Genomic DNA, 17,703 nt, shown 5'->3' with positions numbered 1-17,703 from the left:
GAAAGCCAAAGGATAAATTGGACAAAGTAAGTAATGCCTTTAGAGTAATAACATTGAATGTTAATGGATAGAATTCCCCAATCAATCAAAAGACATAAACTGACAGAATGGATTTTTAAATATGAGCAATCTATATGCTATGTTCAAGAGACTCACCTCAGACAAAAGTACAAATTTAGGTTGAAAATGAAAAGTTGGAAAATATATTCCATGCAAATATAACCAAGAAAAGGTCTGGAGTAGTCATACTAATATCAGGCAAAATAGATTTTAAATGCAAAACTACTTTAAGAGATGAAGAAGGTGATTATATATTAATAAAGGGGAAAGTCACCAAGAAGAAATAATTATGATAAATATTTGTGCAACTAAACCGAATGCCCCAAGATCAATGAGGCAAACCCTGGCAAAAGTTAAGGGAAAGGCACCTCTTTGCTTGGAGGTAACCCACATCATGACTTGAGTGTGTACTTTTCTTTTCCTCTCATTTCTAAAATTCTATTTACTGACCTAACTTAAACAAACATTAAACATGAAGGGAGAAATAGATGTTTCTATAATAATAGCTGAAGATTTCAATACATCACTCTCAGCACTGGATAGACCATCTGGACAGAGGATAGATAAGGAAAGAGAGAGCCTGAGTAAATGAATTTGATCTAACAAATATTTATAGAGCATTACACCCCAAATCAGCAGGATATACATTCTTTTCAAGTGCTCATGGATACTTTTCCAGGATAGATCATACATTGCATCACAAGACAGGTCTCAATAAATTTAAAAAGATTGAAATTATACTAACACTTTCTCTGGTCATAATTAAATGAAGCTAAAAATCAATGATGAACAGTAAAATGGAAAATTCACAAATATTTGTAGATTAAATTAACACTCATGATCAGTGGGTCAAAGAGGAAATTGCAAGAGAAATTGGTAAATATTTTGAGATGAATGAAAACAAGAACACAATATATCAAAATTTATGGGATATAGCAAAGGCAGTACTTAGAGGGAAACTTATAGCCCTCAATGCTTAGGAAAAAAAGCTAAAATCAAAGGCATAACTGTACACGTGGAGGAACTAGAGAAAGAACAGCAAAATTAATCCCAAACCAAGCTGAAGGAAAGAAATAATAAAGGCCAGAGCAGAAATAAATTAAACAGAAAAAAAAAAACCACATTAGAATCAATAAAAGCAAAAATTTCTTCAAGATCAACAAAATCAACAAATCCTTATCTAGACTGAAAAGATGCAAATAAATAAAATCAGAAATGAGAGGGGGATATTACCACTGACTGCAGAAATAAGGGTGCTCATAAGAGGACACTATGAATAACTATATGCCAAGAAACTAGACGTTGTAGACAAAATGGACAAATTCCCGGAAATTCATACAAAAATGTACACTGACACTGATCCTAGAATAAATAGACCTCGAAAAACCAATCATGAGTAAAGAGATGAAAACAGTCATCAAAAACCTCCCCAAAATGAAAAGCCCAGGAAAAGATGGCTTCACAGGTGAATTCTACCAGTCATTTATAGATGATCTAATACCCATCTTGCTTAAGCTCTTCTAAAAAATTGAAGAGGAAGAAACACTGTCTCTGGCCCTATCACCCTGAACACACCTCATCTCGTCTGATCTCAGAAGCTAAGCAGGGTCAGGCCTGGTTACTATTTGGATGGGAGAAACACTACCAACTCATTCTATCAAGCCAACCCCTAATACCCAAACCAGGTAAAGATACTATGAAAAAAAAATTACAGAGCAATTTCTTTAATGAATATAGATGCAAAAGTCCTCAACAAAATACATGCTAACTGAATCCAAAAACACATTGAAAGAAGTGTATACACCATGATCAAGTGAGTTTTATCTCTGCTATGCAAGTGTGGTTAAGCACAAGAAAATCAATTAGTGTAATAAACCATATTAATAGGTTGAAGAAAAAAAATCATATGACCCTCTCAATTGATGTACAAAAGGCATTTGACAAAATATGGCAACCTTCCTTGATAAAAACACTCCAAAAGATAGAAATACAAGGAAGGTTTCTCAACATGCGTATGTGAAAAACTCATGGCTAGCCTTGTATTCAATGGTGAAAGACTGAAAGCCTTCCCAGTGAGATCTGGAACAAGACAAGGATGCCCAATGACTACTGTTAATTTTGTGCTAGAAGTTCTAGCTAGAGCAATTAGGCAAAAAGAAACAAACAAACAAAAAAATCAAGGAATAAAATGCACCGTGATTGGAAAGGAAGAATTAAAATTTTTGCTATTCCCTAATAATATGATTCTATATTTAGAAAGTCCCAAAAAATCTACAACAAAATGGATTTCAGTGAAGTGATGTGATACAGGATTAATGTTCAAAAAAGCAGTAGCATTTCTATACACTCCTGATGAGCAATATTAGGAGGAAGTCAGAAGAGGTACGATATGAAGGTATTTTTGGGACTTAGAGTTGTCCTGAATGATATTGCAGGGACAGATGCAGGACATTATATATCCTGCCATAACCCACTGAATGGATTGGGAGAGAGTGTAAAAATAACATAAACTATATGCTGTGTAAGAGTGCTCCAAAATGTATTCACCAAATGCAGTGAATGTGCCACACTGATGAAAGAGGTTGTTGATGTGGGAAGAGTGGCATGGCTTGATAGTGAGGGTATATGGGAACTTCTTATATATTTTAATATAACATTTTGTGTGATCTATGTATCTTTTTAAAAAAGGTAATAAATTCCATTTATAATAGTGACAAAAAGAATCAAATATTTGGAAATAAACTTAACCAAAGACATAAAGGATGTGTATTCAGAAAACTACATTTTAAAAGGAATCAAAGAAGACCTAAATAAGTGGAAGAATTTTCCCTGTTCATGGATTGGAAGACTAAATATCATTCAGATGTCAATTCTACCCTAACTATTATCCAGATTCAGCACAACCCTAATAAAAATGCCAAGAGCCTTTTTTTTTTTTTTTTAAAAAAAAGGAAAAGCCAATTATCAAATTTATTTGAAATGGTAAGGGGTCCTGAATACCCAAATATGTTCTTAAACAAGAAGATCAAAGCCTGAAGACCCTCCTTACTGACTTTAAAATATATTACTTATATCATTCTCTTTTTAGGTTTGAATCCAGAATTTCTGCTTAGTGGGCCCATATCAATAAATTCAACTTGATCCAACTTTGTATTCCTTCCACCATTACCCCATACCCTCAGTATCCATTCCCACACATATTCTCCTGAATTCTGTTTATATAAGTTGGAGAACTCTTTCAGAGTGTAATTTTCTCATGTGTTACACTTTTATTTCACCTTTGTGGGCTTGTGATTTTAGTCTAGAAATAGGTCTTAAAGAGAAGAGGGGTGGTAGGGGTGTGTAAGGAGAAGGATTAGAAATGCCTTACAAGCTACTGATTTTAGGGCATTCCTTTGCATTTCCATCAGATAAGAAAGGATTAATCTCTTCAGGCAGGGGATTGGAAGGCCAACTCCTCAGGGCAGGGTGGAGTTTGGGCAGTTCAGGCTGGAGTTTGGCAGTTAACTGCCTCATGGCTAGGAGGAAGCCCCGACTTCTTGAGGCAGGCCAGAAACTGGGCAGTGCTGGCTTTAGTTTGCCGGGTATCCACCTCACGGCTGGAAGGAGGTCCAGAGATTCCCTGGGGCAGGCTGGAGGCTGGGTGATACAAGGTTGACAAAGTATGGTCTCCACAGGGCAGACCATCACAGGTTTATCTGATAAAGTCTCTGCAGAATCTAGAGTTCCAGTGTCCCCACTGATATTATCATCAGCCCTTATGTCTCCACCCCAATCCTTGGAGTTCTATTCCTTTCCAGTCAAGACCTTCACTTTAACTGCAGATACCCCATGAAGTTGAGATTTTAGTTTTCTTTGTAACTCTGCTACCTATACAATGAGATTCTGAGTCTGGCTTTCAGATATCTCAAGCCTGCAGGAAACAAGATTTTCTTTCAGAGAACACATAGAAGCTCTCACATGATTCATCCAGCATTTAAATTGCAAATTTCAAGTTTTTAGCTCTTCAATTTTTAATTTTTTCTGTCAGACTGAATGTTGTATTTCAACAGATATCCCTGGTTTGAAAAAAAAATGGTGGTGGTATGGAGTATTGAACATGTCAGCACACCCAACAGGGAGCAAAACTGCCATTGAAGAACTGAGAGCCCATTTTGAGGCTAGCTCTAGCAGGCAGGAGCTGGGTTTTCTAACTTTTATTCAGAAAAATCTATCAAATATGTTCATTCTTGTCGAGCTGTGAGGGCTGGGTACTCAGGGGAAGAGATCCTGGGCTTAGAGTAGCTGGGGTCCCAGAGGTGAAGCTGGGAGGTTAGCTGGGCTGGAGAGATCCTGGGAGCACTTGGTTCCAGAGCCTCAGAATCCATATTTGGTTTACATCTGATGGTGGCTCTGCTTGTTTTCTGTCCAGGTATTCTTCAGTTCCAGCTTCTGCTCCTTAGGCTGGTGAATCAAGTACATGATCTGGTGTTTCCACCTATTACTTGTTCACCTTTCTTTTTTGAATGGCTTCATGGTTTTGTCTTCCGTCAGAGACTTGGTTATCCACTGCTGGGGCCAACTGAGCTGGTCATCACCTTTGATCTCTAAAAAGTTGATTTCCTCCCTCCCCCAGTTCCTCTTGCCCTACAGTCACTTAAATGTTTCAACATCAATGGAGGCATCTGGGGAGAGACCAAAGCCAGGTTGTGTGCTAAATAATAGCCACCACTGTAATAATTCTGATAATAAGCACTAGTGGCATTGCCATTGCTATATGAGGATTGTAGCTGTCATCATCTCCAGGCTTAGACATCCAAGGGACCCCACTTGAACCTGCTGCCATCATGAATTAAAGGGGGGCATTGGCTGCATCATCCTGGAAGGCTGGCTTTGGCTTTGTGCCTAGAGGCAGCTCTTTAGGGGTTGCAGGGATGGGATAAGGGTATGGTTCAACTCCAGGTGGCTCAGCCTTTTCAAGGAAGGAGAAGTTCTCAGAGGCTTCTTCCTCATTGCTGTTGTCCTCCTCCTGTATGATCTGCTTTGTCACCTGCAGGGCAGCTCTCTTGGCAGCAGCCTTGATGGCAGAGGGTGATGGTATCATGGTTGTGGTGCCCTCATCTCTTTCTTTTGTAATTGTATCCAGAGTATCTAGGAGGATCCATCCAGCATCATTGTAACTTCTTACTCCACAAAATTCTGTTAAGGTATTGAAAACACTCTTACCATTTCTCCAATGCCAACTCATGCCATGGACTGTTAGTCTCTTCATTATTGTAAAGGGACTCATTAGTACTCTTGAGTCCAATTAGAGTAGAGAGCCAGTTGCAAAAGTCCCAGAACCACTTCAGACATCCCATGTTTAAGATTTTTTTCATCAAGAACTACTCCTAGTACCAAGGTGTATTAGTCAGGGTTCTCTAGGAAAATTGAATCAACAGGAGATATTGTAAACAGTATGAAATTTTATAAAATTCTCTCATGTGACTCTAGGGATGCACAAGTCCTAATTCTGCAGGGTGGCTGCAAACCAGGGGCTCTGATAAAAGTCAAATGAAGGCCCTTGCTGAGTTTCTGGGAAACATTGACTTTCCAAAGGTGACCTGGGCAATTCTCTCTGAATGCTGAAATTTCTTCCCCTTTTAAGGCATTCAACTGATCAGACAAAGCAGCACTTATTGCTGATGGCAATCTCCCTGGTTGATTTAGATGTAATCAGCCATCTATGCAGTAAACTCACTGATGACTATGTCCAAAAATGTCCCTGTATTACAATTAGCTCTGTACTTACTTGACCAAACACCAGGCCACAATTACCTGGCTTGACATATTAGCCTAACCATCACAAAAGGTTATGCTTTAGTAGTGAGGATAAATTATTTGGTTCCAGAAAACAATTCCCTTGACCTATCATGATAAAGCATAAAGACATGAGTGAAAAAGATCAACTTTATTTTTTATTGATTGTGGTAACATACGTACAACATAAAACTCCTCATTTTAGGCACTTTGGAAAGTATAACTCAATATTAGTCACATTCACAGTGTTGTGCTACCATCACCAACATCCATTACCAAAACTTCCATTTCCCCAAACTGAAACTCTGTACCCAGTAAGAATTAACCTCTTAGTTTCTTTTTGGAAAATATAGGTTATTATAAAAATAAATGAATAAAGAAAAGCTGCCATGTGGGGCAATGCTTTGTAATTTTTAGTGTACAGGTTTTTTACTTCCTTGGTTAAATTTCTTCCTAGATATTTTATTCTTTTAAATGCTATTGTATAAAATTGTTTTCTTAATTCCTTTTCAGATTGTTCATTGCTGATGTATAAGAGATGACTTACTTTTATGTTACTCATATCATGCAGCTTTGCTGTATTCATTTATTAGATCTAGTAGCTCCCATTTGGATTCTTTGAGATTTTCTATAAATAGATCATGTCATCTGTGGGTAAGGATAGTTTTGCTTCTTCTCTGATTTGAATGCATTTTATTTATTATTTCCTGGTTGCTCTGGATGGAACTTTCAGTACAGACTGTCATGGTAGTGGTGGGATGGGCATCCTTGTGTTGTTCCTGATCTGAGGGGGAAGTTTTCAGTTATTCACCATTACATATATTAGTTTTTCAGGGATGCATTTTGTCATGTTAAGGAAGCTCCCTTCTTTTCCTAGTTTTCTGAGCCTTTTTGTGATTAAAGGGTGTTAGATTTTTTCAAATGTCCTTTCCACATTGATTGAGGTAATCATGTAGTGTTTTTCCTTTGCTCTATTAATGTGGCATATTACATTAGATGTTTTTTTTTTACTTTTTTTTAAGATACATAGATCACACAAAATGTTACATTAAAAAATATATGACGTTCCCATATTCCCCACTTTTCACACCCCCACTCCTCCCACATCAACTTCTTTCATTAGTGTGGTACACTCATTGCATTTGATGAGTACATTTTGGAACACTGCTATACAGCATGGATTATAGCTTACATTGTAGTTTACACTCTCCCCCAGTCCATTCAGTGAGTTATGGCAGGATATATAATGTCCTGCATCTGTCCCTGCAGTATCATTCAGGACAACTCCAAGTCCTGAAAATGTCCCCATATCACACCTCTTTTTCCCTAAATTATTTTCTTATATTAAAAAAGTAAATCATACTACTTAGCTACAGTGGTAAAAACAGAATGATACTAGCAAAAAAGATAAGACATATTGACCAATGGAACTGAATTGAGATTTAGAAATAGACTCACATCTATAGTTAAATGAATTTTTTTGGAGGTACTGGGGATTGAACCTGGGACCTCATACATGCAAAGCAGGTGCTCAACCACGGAACTACACCTGCTCCCCTCAAGTGATTTTTGTAAAGACTGTCAAGCCCACCCAGATGGACCAGAACACACTAGTCAACAAATAGTCTTGGGAGAACTGGATATCCACATCCAGAAGAAAGAAAGAGGGCCCCTATATCACACCTTATAAAAAATTTAACTCAAAATGGATCAGGAACCTAAATATAAAATCTACAACAATGAAACTCCTAGAAAAAGATATAAGGAAACATCTTTAAGATCTTGTGGTAGGCAGTCGTTTTTTAAACTTTACACCTAAAGCACAAGCAATGAGAGAAAAAATAATTGGGATCTCCTAAAAATTAAACACATTTGTTCTTCAAAAGACTTCATCAAGAAAGTAAAAAAGACATCCCACTCAAAGGGAGAAAGTATTTGGAAAACACAAATCCAGTAAGGGTTTCATTTCCATGTTATATAGAGATTGTATAACTTAATGATAAATAAAGAAGCAACAAAACTTAAAAATGGGCAAACTTCAATAGATATTTTTCCAAACAGGAAATACAAATGCCCAAAAAGCACATGAAAAAATGTTCAATGTTTCTAGCTTTTTGGGAAACACAGATCAAAAGTACAATAAGATACTATTTCACACCTAATAGAATGGCCATTATTTAAACAACAGAAAATTACAAGGTCTGGAGAGGATGTGGAGAAATAGAAACACTCCTTGCCTATTGGTGGGAATATATAATGGTGCAACCTGTGCAGAAGACGGTTTGGTGATATCTTAAGAAGCTGGATACAGGAATGCCATATGATCCAGCAATCCTAAGAATTAGTCCTGGGCAATATGGAAACAGCCCAGGTGTGCATCAAGTGATGAATGGATAAACAAAATGTGTGTAAATGCTGTTCAGCTGTAAGAAGAAATGAAATCCATGTACACATGACAACATGGATGAACCTTGAAGATATTATTTTGAGTAAAATAAGCCAGACAGAAAAGAACAAATATTGTTTGGTTTCACTAATATGAACTAAATATAATGAGTTAAATCATGGAGGTAAACTCTAGATCATAGGTTACTAAGAAATAGAATGTGGGTTGAGAAAGGCAGCTGATAATGTATGTAGAATTTCTAATAAGATTTACTGTAAAAGTGTGCAAATGAATACAGTTGATGGTAACACATTGTGAGTGAAGCTTACACCGTTGATTTAGTAATGCGATTGTGGATGAAAGGGGTAGTCTGGACGTAAATGTCAATTGAAAGGAAGCTAGAGGATAATTTAGGAATGTATAACAGTGATTTTGGTGAATGGATGGAGATTAATGTTTAATAGTATAAATATAGGAATGTTCTTCTTTTCCAAAGTGTTAAGAATATAGTGATACACAGGAAAATTACAATTAATGTAACATTAATAATAGTGAACTGAATATTATAATATTTTTACAGCATTGGCAAAGAATATACAATATCAATTCTAAAGGATAACAATGGGGATGGTAAAAGAGGATATGGGATTTTTCAGATTGGAGTAATGAAAACATTTTAAAATTGAGGTGATGACAGCAAACTCTGATATGAGAGCCACCAAGTGTACACTTGGAATGGACTGTACTAAGCATAAGATTGTATCAACAGGGAGTCCAGTGGTAGAAAGAGGACTGTAGTTAACAGAACAAATATTTGAATGTCCTCTTATAAACTATAATAAATGAATACTACTAATACAGGGTGTTAATCACATGGGTTAGGAGAAGAGTACATCAAATGTAAGATATGGACTATGGTTAATAATATTTTGATGATGCTCTTTTACAGTTTGTATCAAATATTTCACAGCATTGCAGGGTGGTGTTGATGTTATGTATGGGAGCCTCGTATGATGATATGCATGCTTGCTTTGCAAAGCCACAACTTTTCTATACAATTATTGTTTATGGATGGTCACATATGAATGTTATATTTCAGTAACACTTTATTTTAAAAAGTACAGTCTGTGGCATTTCACACATTCACAACATTGCAAAATAGCTTTATCTAATTTCAGAACATTTTTTCACCTCTAAAGGAAACCTCACAAAGTTACTTCACATTCCCCATTAGCCTCAGTCCCTGTCAATCATTAATCTTCTCCCTGTCTCTGTGGATTTACCTATTCTGGTATTGCATGCAGATGGAATCTTACGAAATATCACATTTTGTGTCTGACTTCTTTTTCTTAGTATGTTTTCAAGATTGTTCCATGTTGTAGCTTGTACCATTACTTTATCCCTTTTTATGGCTCAATGAAATTCCAGTGTATGGATACAACACATTTTGGTTATCCAATCACAAAGTGATAGATATTTGAGTTGTTTCCACCTGTTTGTTATTGTAAATAATGCTTCTATTAATATTTTCTACAATTATTTGAATATCTTCAATTTTGGGGTACTATTTCAAGGTAGTGAATTGTTGGATCATCTGCTAATTCTCCATAATTTATGCAGGAATTGCCCAAATATTTTCCACAATTGTTGCACCATTGCACATACCCACTAGCAATGTACAAGGATTCCATTTTCTCCACATCCTCACCAACAGTTATTTTAGGTTTTCAAAAATAGTATAACCCCCTCTAGCAGTTGTGAAGTGATGTGTTCTCTTTGTGGTATTGATTTGCATATCTCTAAAGCTAAGATTGTTGATCGTTATGGCAGTTTGATATTATTTATGAACCCCAAAAAGAGAAAGATTATATCTGTAAACTAATCTATTCACCTGACTTACACCATTTGGTTGCATTAAATTCATCTAGGGGCCATTGATTAGATTACCTAAGACTGATTTTAAGGCTTTTTGATTAGCAACATCAGTAAGGCATGACTCAGGTTGACTCCACTTTCTCTTTCTGGGTCTGATATAAATAGACACAAAGACACACAGGAAGAGGGACCTCTGTCATTTTTGAGCCTGCCATCTGACAGAAAGGAGAGCGCTCAAACAGCTGAGGCCCCAGGGAGAGATGAGCCATATGCCTGATAGCTTATGGCTGAAATCAGGAGAGAGCAAAATGGCTGAGACTGACGTAGAAGGCCCAGAAAGAAACAAGCCCTATGCCAGAAGAGAGAACACAGGGTCATTTAAGGTTGAAGCTTCAATAGGCTGGGCTCACAGAGTTCAAGAAGAGGAGGAAGACTGGTGGGGAAGTAGAGATCAGGCAGAGATCTCCCACTATCTTGTTTCAACATGTGGCAGCTAACGTTGGTGAGAAAGCACCTTTTCTTGCCTTGAATTGGACTTTCCATAGCCTTGGGACTAAAAGCTTTTGCCCCAATTAAATACCCTTTATAAAAAGCCAACAGATTTTTAGTACTTTGCATTGGCAACCTTTTGACAGATTAATACAACATCATTTCATGTCCTTGTTGGCCAAATGCATATATTCCTTAAAGAAATATCTATTCAAATATTTTGCCAATTTTTAATTGTCTCTTTGTTTAGTGGTAGGGACATATATACTCATATCCTGGATATTAGGCCCTTCTCAGATACATGACTGTAGATATTTTCTCTGATTCTTTTAGGATGTCTTTCACTTTCTGGAGAGGAAACTTTGATGAACAAATGTTTTTAATTTTTGTAAAGGACAATTTATATATATTTTCTTTTGTTTCTGGTGTTTTTAATGTCATACCTAAGCATAAATGGACACATCTAAAATCATGAAGATTTATCCTTATATTTTCTTGGAAGAGTTTCAGAGCTTACATTTAGCTCTTTTAATGACTTTTTTTTTTTTTTTGTAAATATTACATGGTAAGGATCAAAATTCATGCTTTGGATATGGATAGCCACTTGTTCCACCACTATTTTGTTTCCACCACTCTTCTTTTCTGGGTGAAAAATCTTGTTGGAATGTATGGTGAAAATTAATTAACTATAGATGTATGGGCTCATTTCTGAAGTATCAATTCTATTCCATTGTTTTATATATTTACCTTTATGGCAGCATCACACTATTGTAATTACAATAGATTTATATTGTGCATTGCAATAGAGAATTGGGTCTCCTCCAGTTACGTCCTTCTTTTTCAATATAATTTTAAGTATCCGAAGTCTCTTAGAATTCTATAATTATATGAGTCAGGTTTTGCATTTCTTTTTAAAAATGGCCTTTGGATATTACCCATTGAATATCTGTCCCAGAGACTTAATTTTCTGGCTGTTCAAATGCCACATTAGCCCTGAATCTCAGCAGAGTTGCAGCCAACACTTACTCTCCAGTTCGTTGGACATCTAACAGAAGGATGATGGATAAAGCCCATTCCAAGAAGTAGAGAGTATCTGCAACTGCAAGCCAGACAGTTCCATCCATCTGCCCCATGGGATCTAAGCTCCCTCTCAATTGGATGCAGAATGAGCATCACCATTCCCAAATCCTCAAGATAGAGAAATGAACAAATATAAGGGGAGAATGTAACAATGGACTAAAGTTGACTCATTATTCTAGCAATGGAAGAACTTGTAATGTTAATATAAAATCAGTTGGCACCAGAAGTTCTGAGGGAAGGGAGAGGGAAGAATAGGTGTAAATAGGGCATTTTTGAGACATTGGAATCATTCTGCATGATATTGCAATGATAGATATAAGCCATTGTAAATCTTGTCAAAACATAAAATTGTGTGGGTCAAATTGTAAAACATATGTGTAAATTGTAGACCATGCTTAGTAGCAGTGCTTCAATATGTGTTCATCAATTACAACAAATGTACCACACTGATGAAAGATGTTGGGGAGGGGTATATAAGGGGTGGTGCAAAGTGAGAGCTGATGATGCAACTAGAAAATGACCTTGAATTAAAGGTTCAACGCGGACCAGCAGAATATCCCTGTCTACATGTAGTAACAGGAGGTAAAAATGCTGTTTGACCTAAATTAAGGGGGAAATGGAAGGGACAATCAGTTTATTTGGCTGTGAGTCTCTAAAAGAGAGTCTGGAGGTTGTCAGAAGGATTGCCCTTATGCACATCTGAGCAGAGTCTCAGAGACAGATAAAGTAGATACAACCCCAGGTATTGGTCCTTTTGAGGGCTAAAGAGACCTACAGGTTCTATGGTCATGGCAGATGCGGTTCACTGCCATGTCAGTTGGCCCTTCTTTGGAGCTGGTGTTTCTGCGTGATGGAGCTGGACTCAGATGGGATCTCTTTTCACAAGACTTTCATGCTACTTTACTGGAATTGTAGTTGGTGCTGGGGTTTAAGATATATCTAGGGGATTTGAATCTCTGGACTGACAATATGATAGCCAGACCCTGACCTCAACAGACTTCAGCTCCTACACTCTGATTTATTGGACTTACTCCACTCAGCTAACATGGAGTTGAAGAATGTCAACCACCACACCATGGAGCCTAGAGTGCCTACAACTGAAAGCAGGAGGATTGCATCCAATATCCATGTGGAATCTAAACCCCCTCTTGACATAGATGTGGAATGGACACAACCAAGCCAAGGTCCACAGGAAGGAGGAATACAGTAAGGATCAGAGTGGACTTAATGATATTCTATTCATGAACTATTGTGGTTAATAATCGAGAAAATGTGGCATTGATGTGGAAAAAGTGGCCATGGTGGCTGCTGGGTGCGGGAAAGGGGAGGAAGAGAAGAGATGTGGATGCATTCTCGGGGACTTGGAGTTGTCTTGGGTGGTGCCCCAGGGACAATTGCCGGATGTTGTATGTCCTCCCATGGCCCACTGGATGGAATGTGGGAAAGTGTGGGCTATGGTGCGGAACACGGGACATGGGGTGCAGTGATGCCCGGAGATGTACTCACCAGATGCAATGAATGTGACATGATGATGGGGGAGAGTGTTATTGGGGGGGGAGTGGTGGGGTGGGGGTGGTGGGGGTGAATGGGGACCTCATATTTTTTTAATGTAATATCTTTTAAAAAAAATGAATAAATTGAGTAGAATTTGGGGAAAAAAAGGGGGGAGGGGTGTTGCAGTGTGCAGGAGTCCCCTATTTTTTCAGTGTAACATTTATGTGATCCAAACCTCCTTTAAAAGTAAAAAAAAAAAAAGGTCATTTGGGATTTTGATAGGTGTAGTATTATCTCTCTAAATCATTTGGGGGAGTATTGCTACCTTAGCAATATTTTTTTAAATTGTATTTTTTTTTGAAGATACATAGATCACAAAAAAGTTACATTAAAAAATATAAGTGGTTCCCATATACCCCACATCCCACATCCCCATTCTTCCCACATCAACAACCTCTTTCATCATTGTGGCACATTAATTGCATTTGGTGAATACATTTTGGAGCACTGCTGTACCACATGGATAAGAGTTTACATTGTAGTTTACACTCTTCCCCAGTACTTCAGTGGGTTATGGTAGGATATATAATGTCCAGCATCTGTCCCTGCAATATCATTTAGGACAATTTCAAGTCCTGAAGATGCCCACATCTCATTTCTTCTTCCCTCTCCCTGCCCTCAGCAACTACGATGGCCACTTTCTCCACTTCAGTGCTACAATTTCTTCCATTACTAGCCACAATAGTTCTATAGTAGAATACCACTTAAGTCCACTCTAATCCATATTTTATTTCTCCATCCTGTGGACCCTGGGATGGTGATGTCCACTCCATCTCTATATCGAGAGGGGACTTAGATTCTTAGCAATATTAAACCCCTATTCCATTAAATGGGATATCTATTTATTTAGGTCCTCATTACTTTCTTTCAGTAATATAGGTATCAATAGACATATCTTGCATACTTTGGTTAAATTTATTCCTATCAACATTATTGTTTTTGATGCCACTGTAAATTAAGTTTTTTTCTTCATTTCCTTTTTGGATTCCTGGCAATGTATATGCATAAATACAACTGATTTATGCATGTTAAACTTTTATCCTGCAACTTTACTGTATTCATTTATTATCTTAAATGGTTAGGGTATATGTGTGTGTGCCTGAGTTTAAGGCAGTATGTGTGTGTACAGATTCTATAGAATTTTCTATATGTAAGATCATGTCATCTCAGAATAGAAATACTTTTACGTCTTCTCCAATTTGCATTCCTTTTATTGCCAAATTGCTCTTAGAAAAATATCCACATAATGTTTAACAGAAGAAAATGAAAGCAGGTGGCCTTGTCTTGTTCTGGATCTTAGGAGGAAAGTTTCAGGCTTTCTCTGTTATGATGCTAGCTGTGGGTTTTTCATAAATGCCCTTTATCAGGTTGAAATTCCCTTCCATTCCTAGTTTGCTGATTGTTTATATTATGAAATGGCATTGTGTTTTATCAAAAGCTTTATTTGTATCAAATTAGATTATATCTTTTTTTTCAATCTAATGTGGAATATTACATTGGTTGACTTCTATATGTTGCCACATTTCTTGCATTCTTAAGTCATATCTTTGTTTATGATGCCTTATTATTTGTCCATGAAATTCATTTAATATTTTAGAGGAGAATTTACAGCATACACATCCAATCTTTATTTATTTATGTATCCCCTTCCCCCTCCCCCCTTGCTGTTTTTGCTGTGTCCATCTGCTGTGTGATCGTCTGCATCTATATCTATTTTTGTCTTCCATCTTCCTCCTCAAGGATTTACTCGGATTTGATCCTGGGGACCTTAATGTGGACAGAGGTTCCCCATCAACTGTGCCACATCACAAACATACATAGTGAAATGTAGGGATGTTGGGGTTGATGATGATTAATATAGAATAAGAATTTATCTACTATTTCATTAAAACATCAGACTGTTCAAATAGATTTTCTCCAAAATCCATTCATTCTGTAACTCTGAGTCTTCTAATCCTGTGAGGTTTGTGGGACATGACAATGACAGGAATGAGGCATATACTTCTGCTACTTTTTTGATGCAGGGGATTTTCATGACTATATTTGCATGATGGGAGCCTCTGGTCCCTTCCAATTGATCAAGACCTTGAATTGATCAACCCCATAATAAAATATATTCTTAAGTTTATTGATTGATATTAAAATCTATTAGGGTAAGATTGAGAACTCAATGTTGAGGAAGTTACATTGTTAGATACCATATGTGGAAAAACCAAAATGATATAGGACAAGTATATCAAGAAAATCAGGTTCAGGGTAGAGTGGGAGTCCAAGGAGAGGGACAAATGCTCAAAAACCAATGCTGATGCCAAAATCCAGAACAATTATATCTGAGAAATGCCAGGCTGCTTTCTCTGGTCGTGGAGACCTAATTCAAGATATGACATGGGGGAAGCAGATGTGGCTCAAGTAATAAGGTCTCTGCTACCATACGGGATTACCTGGGTTTGATCCCTGGAGCCTCCTGGTAAAAAAGAAGAAAGAAAAAGCATGCCTGCTTGGTGAACCAAGTGCCCACATGGTGAGCCAAGTGCTCACACTGTGAATGAGTACCCATGTGGGTGCTTGTGCAGAGCTGAGTGACCACATGGTGTGCTGAGTTCCCATGCAAGTGCCCACATAGCAAGCAAGTGCCCACAGGGTGAGTCAGTGCCCATGTGGTGAGCTGAGTGCCCACACAGCAAGCCAAGTGCCCACACGGTGCCCAGTGCCCACACAAGTGAGTCACACAGCAAGATGATGCAACAAAAGAGAGATGAAGGGGAGAGTCACGGTGAAGCTCAACAGAGACCAGGAACTGAGGTGGCACAGTTGATGGGGAACCTCTGTCCACATTAAGGTCCCCAGGATCAAATCCGAGTAAATCCTTGAGGAGGAAGATGGAAGACAAAAATAGATATAGATGCAGACGATCACACAGCAGATGGACACAGCAAAAACAGCAAGGGGGGGAGGGGGAAGGGGATACATAAATAAATAAAGATTGGAAACTAATTAAGATACTTTAAAAAAAGAAATGACATGAGTCAGGGATCTCTATGTTCTGAAATAAGAGATAGAATTGCAAGTCTCTGAACATCATGGACTAATATAAATCGGTGACTTTCATGTTCTTATCTGTACAATAAATGTATTTGTATCATATTTATTAGTCAAGACACCAAGACCTTTGGACTTTTGACCCTGGAAGAAGAGAGTCCTCCCCCTATTTCTCTTGGAGTGTACTTTATGTTCCTGTTTATTGGGCCAGGGTTACTCCCAGGTGAAGGGTTTGGGATTCATGACAGGTGAGTCTGGAATTTGTGGTCAAGTCTTGAGTCTGAAAGTTTCTTTCTCCATTTGCAGTTTTGCTCACCTCCTGCTTGTCTGGTTGTGAGTGCAAATCCAGAGGAAGAGAGTTGTCAGCTGAACTATTGACAATGCAGCCACGGGTGAGTAGGGTATACTTTAGCTGAAATTGTTCCTCTTTTGTGAGCAGATGGTCAGGTTTCTCCTGTTAGCATCGATAGTCCAACTGCATTCAGGAACTATTCAAGGCTTTGAGTTTCAATTAAGTTTATACAGGACGCTAGAATAATTATGGTAATTTAGGGGCCCATCAATATGTAATCTCCTTCCAATCATTACAATAGTTTGTTCCAGCCTCCATTAAGACTGTGTATTCTATGAAGAGATGTTTTCTTTTTCTTACCAAACTCATGGCCTCATTGGAGAGTTAATGTGCTCATGGATCACATTAGTGCCTGAAATTGGCTTAGGCATGTGGTGAGCAGAGATGACAGAGATGAACAAGAATAAATGTTTACAGTTAGTAGGGAGGCTGAGGTTTCAACAAGTACATTCAATCAATCCAGTGTTACAGGTACTAGTGTGTATGTATTCATTGTTTCCCAAAGCACATAAAAAGGCTAGAGAATAAAAGGAAATGAGGAATTATTTATTCTCCCCAATTTTAATTTTTTAAAAATTTTAATGGGATATATTTGCATGTTTTCAAATACACAAAACTAAAATTCTCCTTACCACTGTTGTTCCTAATTGCCGAACTTCAATTTTTATAAATCAACTTTATTCAAATTTTATTAATGAATGCAGTATATAGGAAGTATTTTTTCCTTAATTGTGGTTGTGCATTCAGGAGGGGTATAATAGTAGAATAAAATTTATGCACCTGTCTCTGAGACATATATTTGATGGATATCCTGGTAATTATAGATTCAAATAAAAGGGGTAGAAGAATCATGAGTAGGGAAATTATAAATGATTCAACTCTGTTATATTTGGCAAATAGGTTATCATATATTCCAAAATAGGATCTGCCAATGGGGTGTTGATTTCATGAGGCTGTGTGCCTTTCCTATAATGTTTGGCTATCCCTAGAACCTTTGGGAGAATGTTTGCTTGAGGTTTTGTTTACTGAGACCTACATAATTGTATCCTCTTGAATGATTTCCGAACTCACTTTGAAATCTCTTTATCAT

At 37.4% G+C, this 17,703-nt stretch overlaps 1 protein-coding gene across 6 annotated transcripts in view; it reads left to right on the top strand.

Moving 5' to 3' along the window:
• The window catches only part of LOC101414607 (zinc finger protein 596-like), a 63,401-nt gene that overhangs the window by 17,739 nt on the left and 27,959 nt on the right, over positions 1 to 17,703 (top strand). For 4 of the 6 annotated variants that reach the window (XM_012529893.4, XM_004470672.5, XM_058275467.2 and 1 more), the window contains exon 2: positions 16,568 to 16,653. The exons of the other annotated variants lie outside the window; for them this stretch is intronic. In XM_012529893.4, coding sequence (XP_012385347.1) covers positions 16,642 to 16,653 — 12 coding nt within the window. In that variant the 5' untranslated portion in view covers positions 16,568 to 16,641. The remainder of the gene's footprint in view (positions 1 to 16,567; positions 16,654 to 17,703) is intronic. 6 annotated transcript variants of the gene reach the window in all.

This window comes from Dasypus novemcinctus, chromosome 14 (genome assembly GCF_030445035.2).
Source record: "Dasypus novemcinctus isolate mDasNov1 chromosome 14, mDasNov1.1.hap2, whole genome shotgun sequence".
In the NCBI taxonomy this organism is placed as follows: Eukaryota; Metazoa; Chordata; class Mammalia; order Cingulata; family Dasypodidae; genus Dasypus; species Dasypus novemcinctus.
The sequence above is the reverse complement of the archived record's forward strand: the minus strand, read 5'-3'. Positions and strand labels throughout refer to the sequence as shown.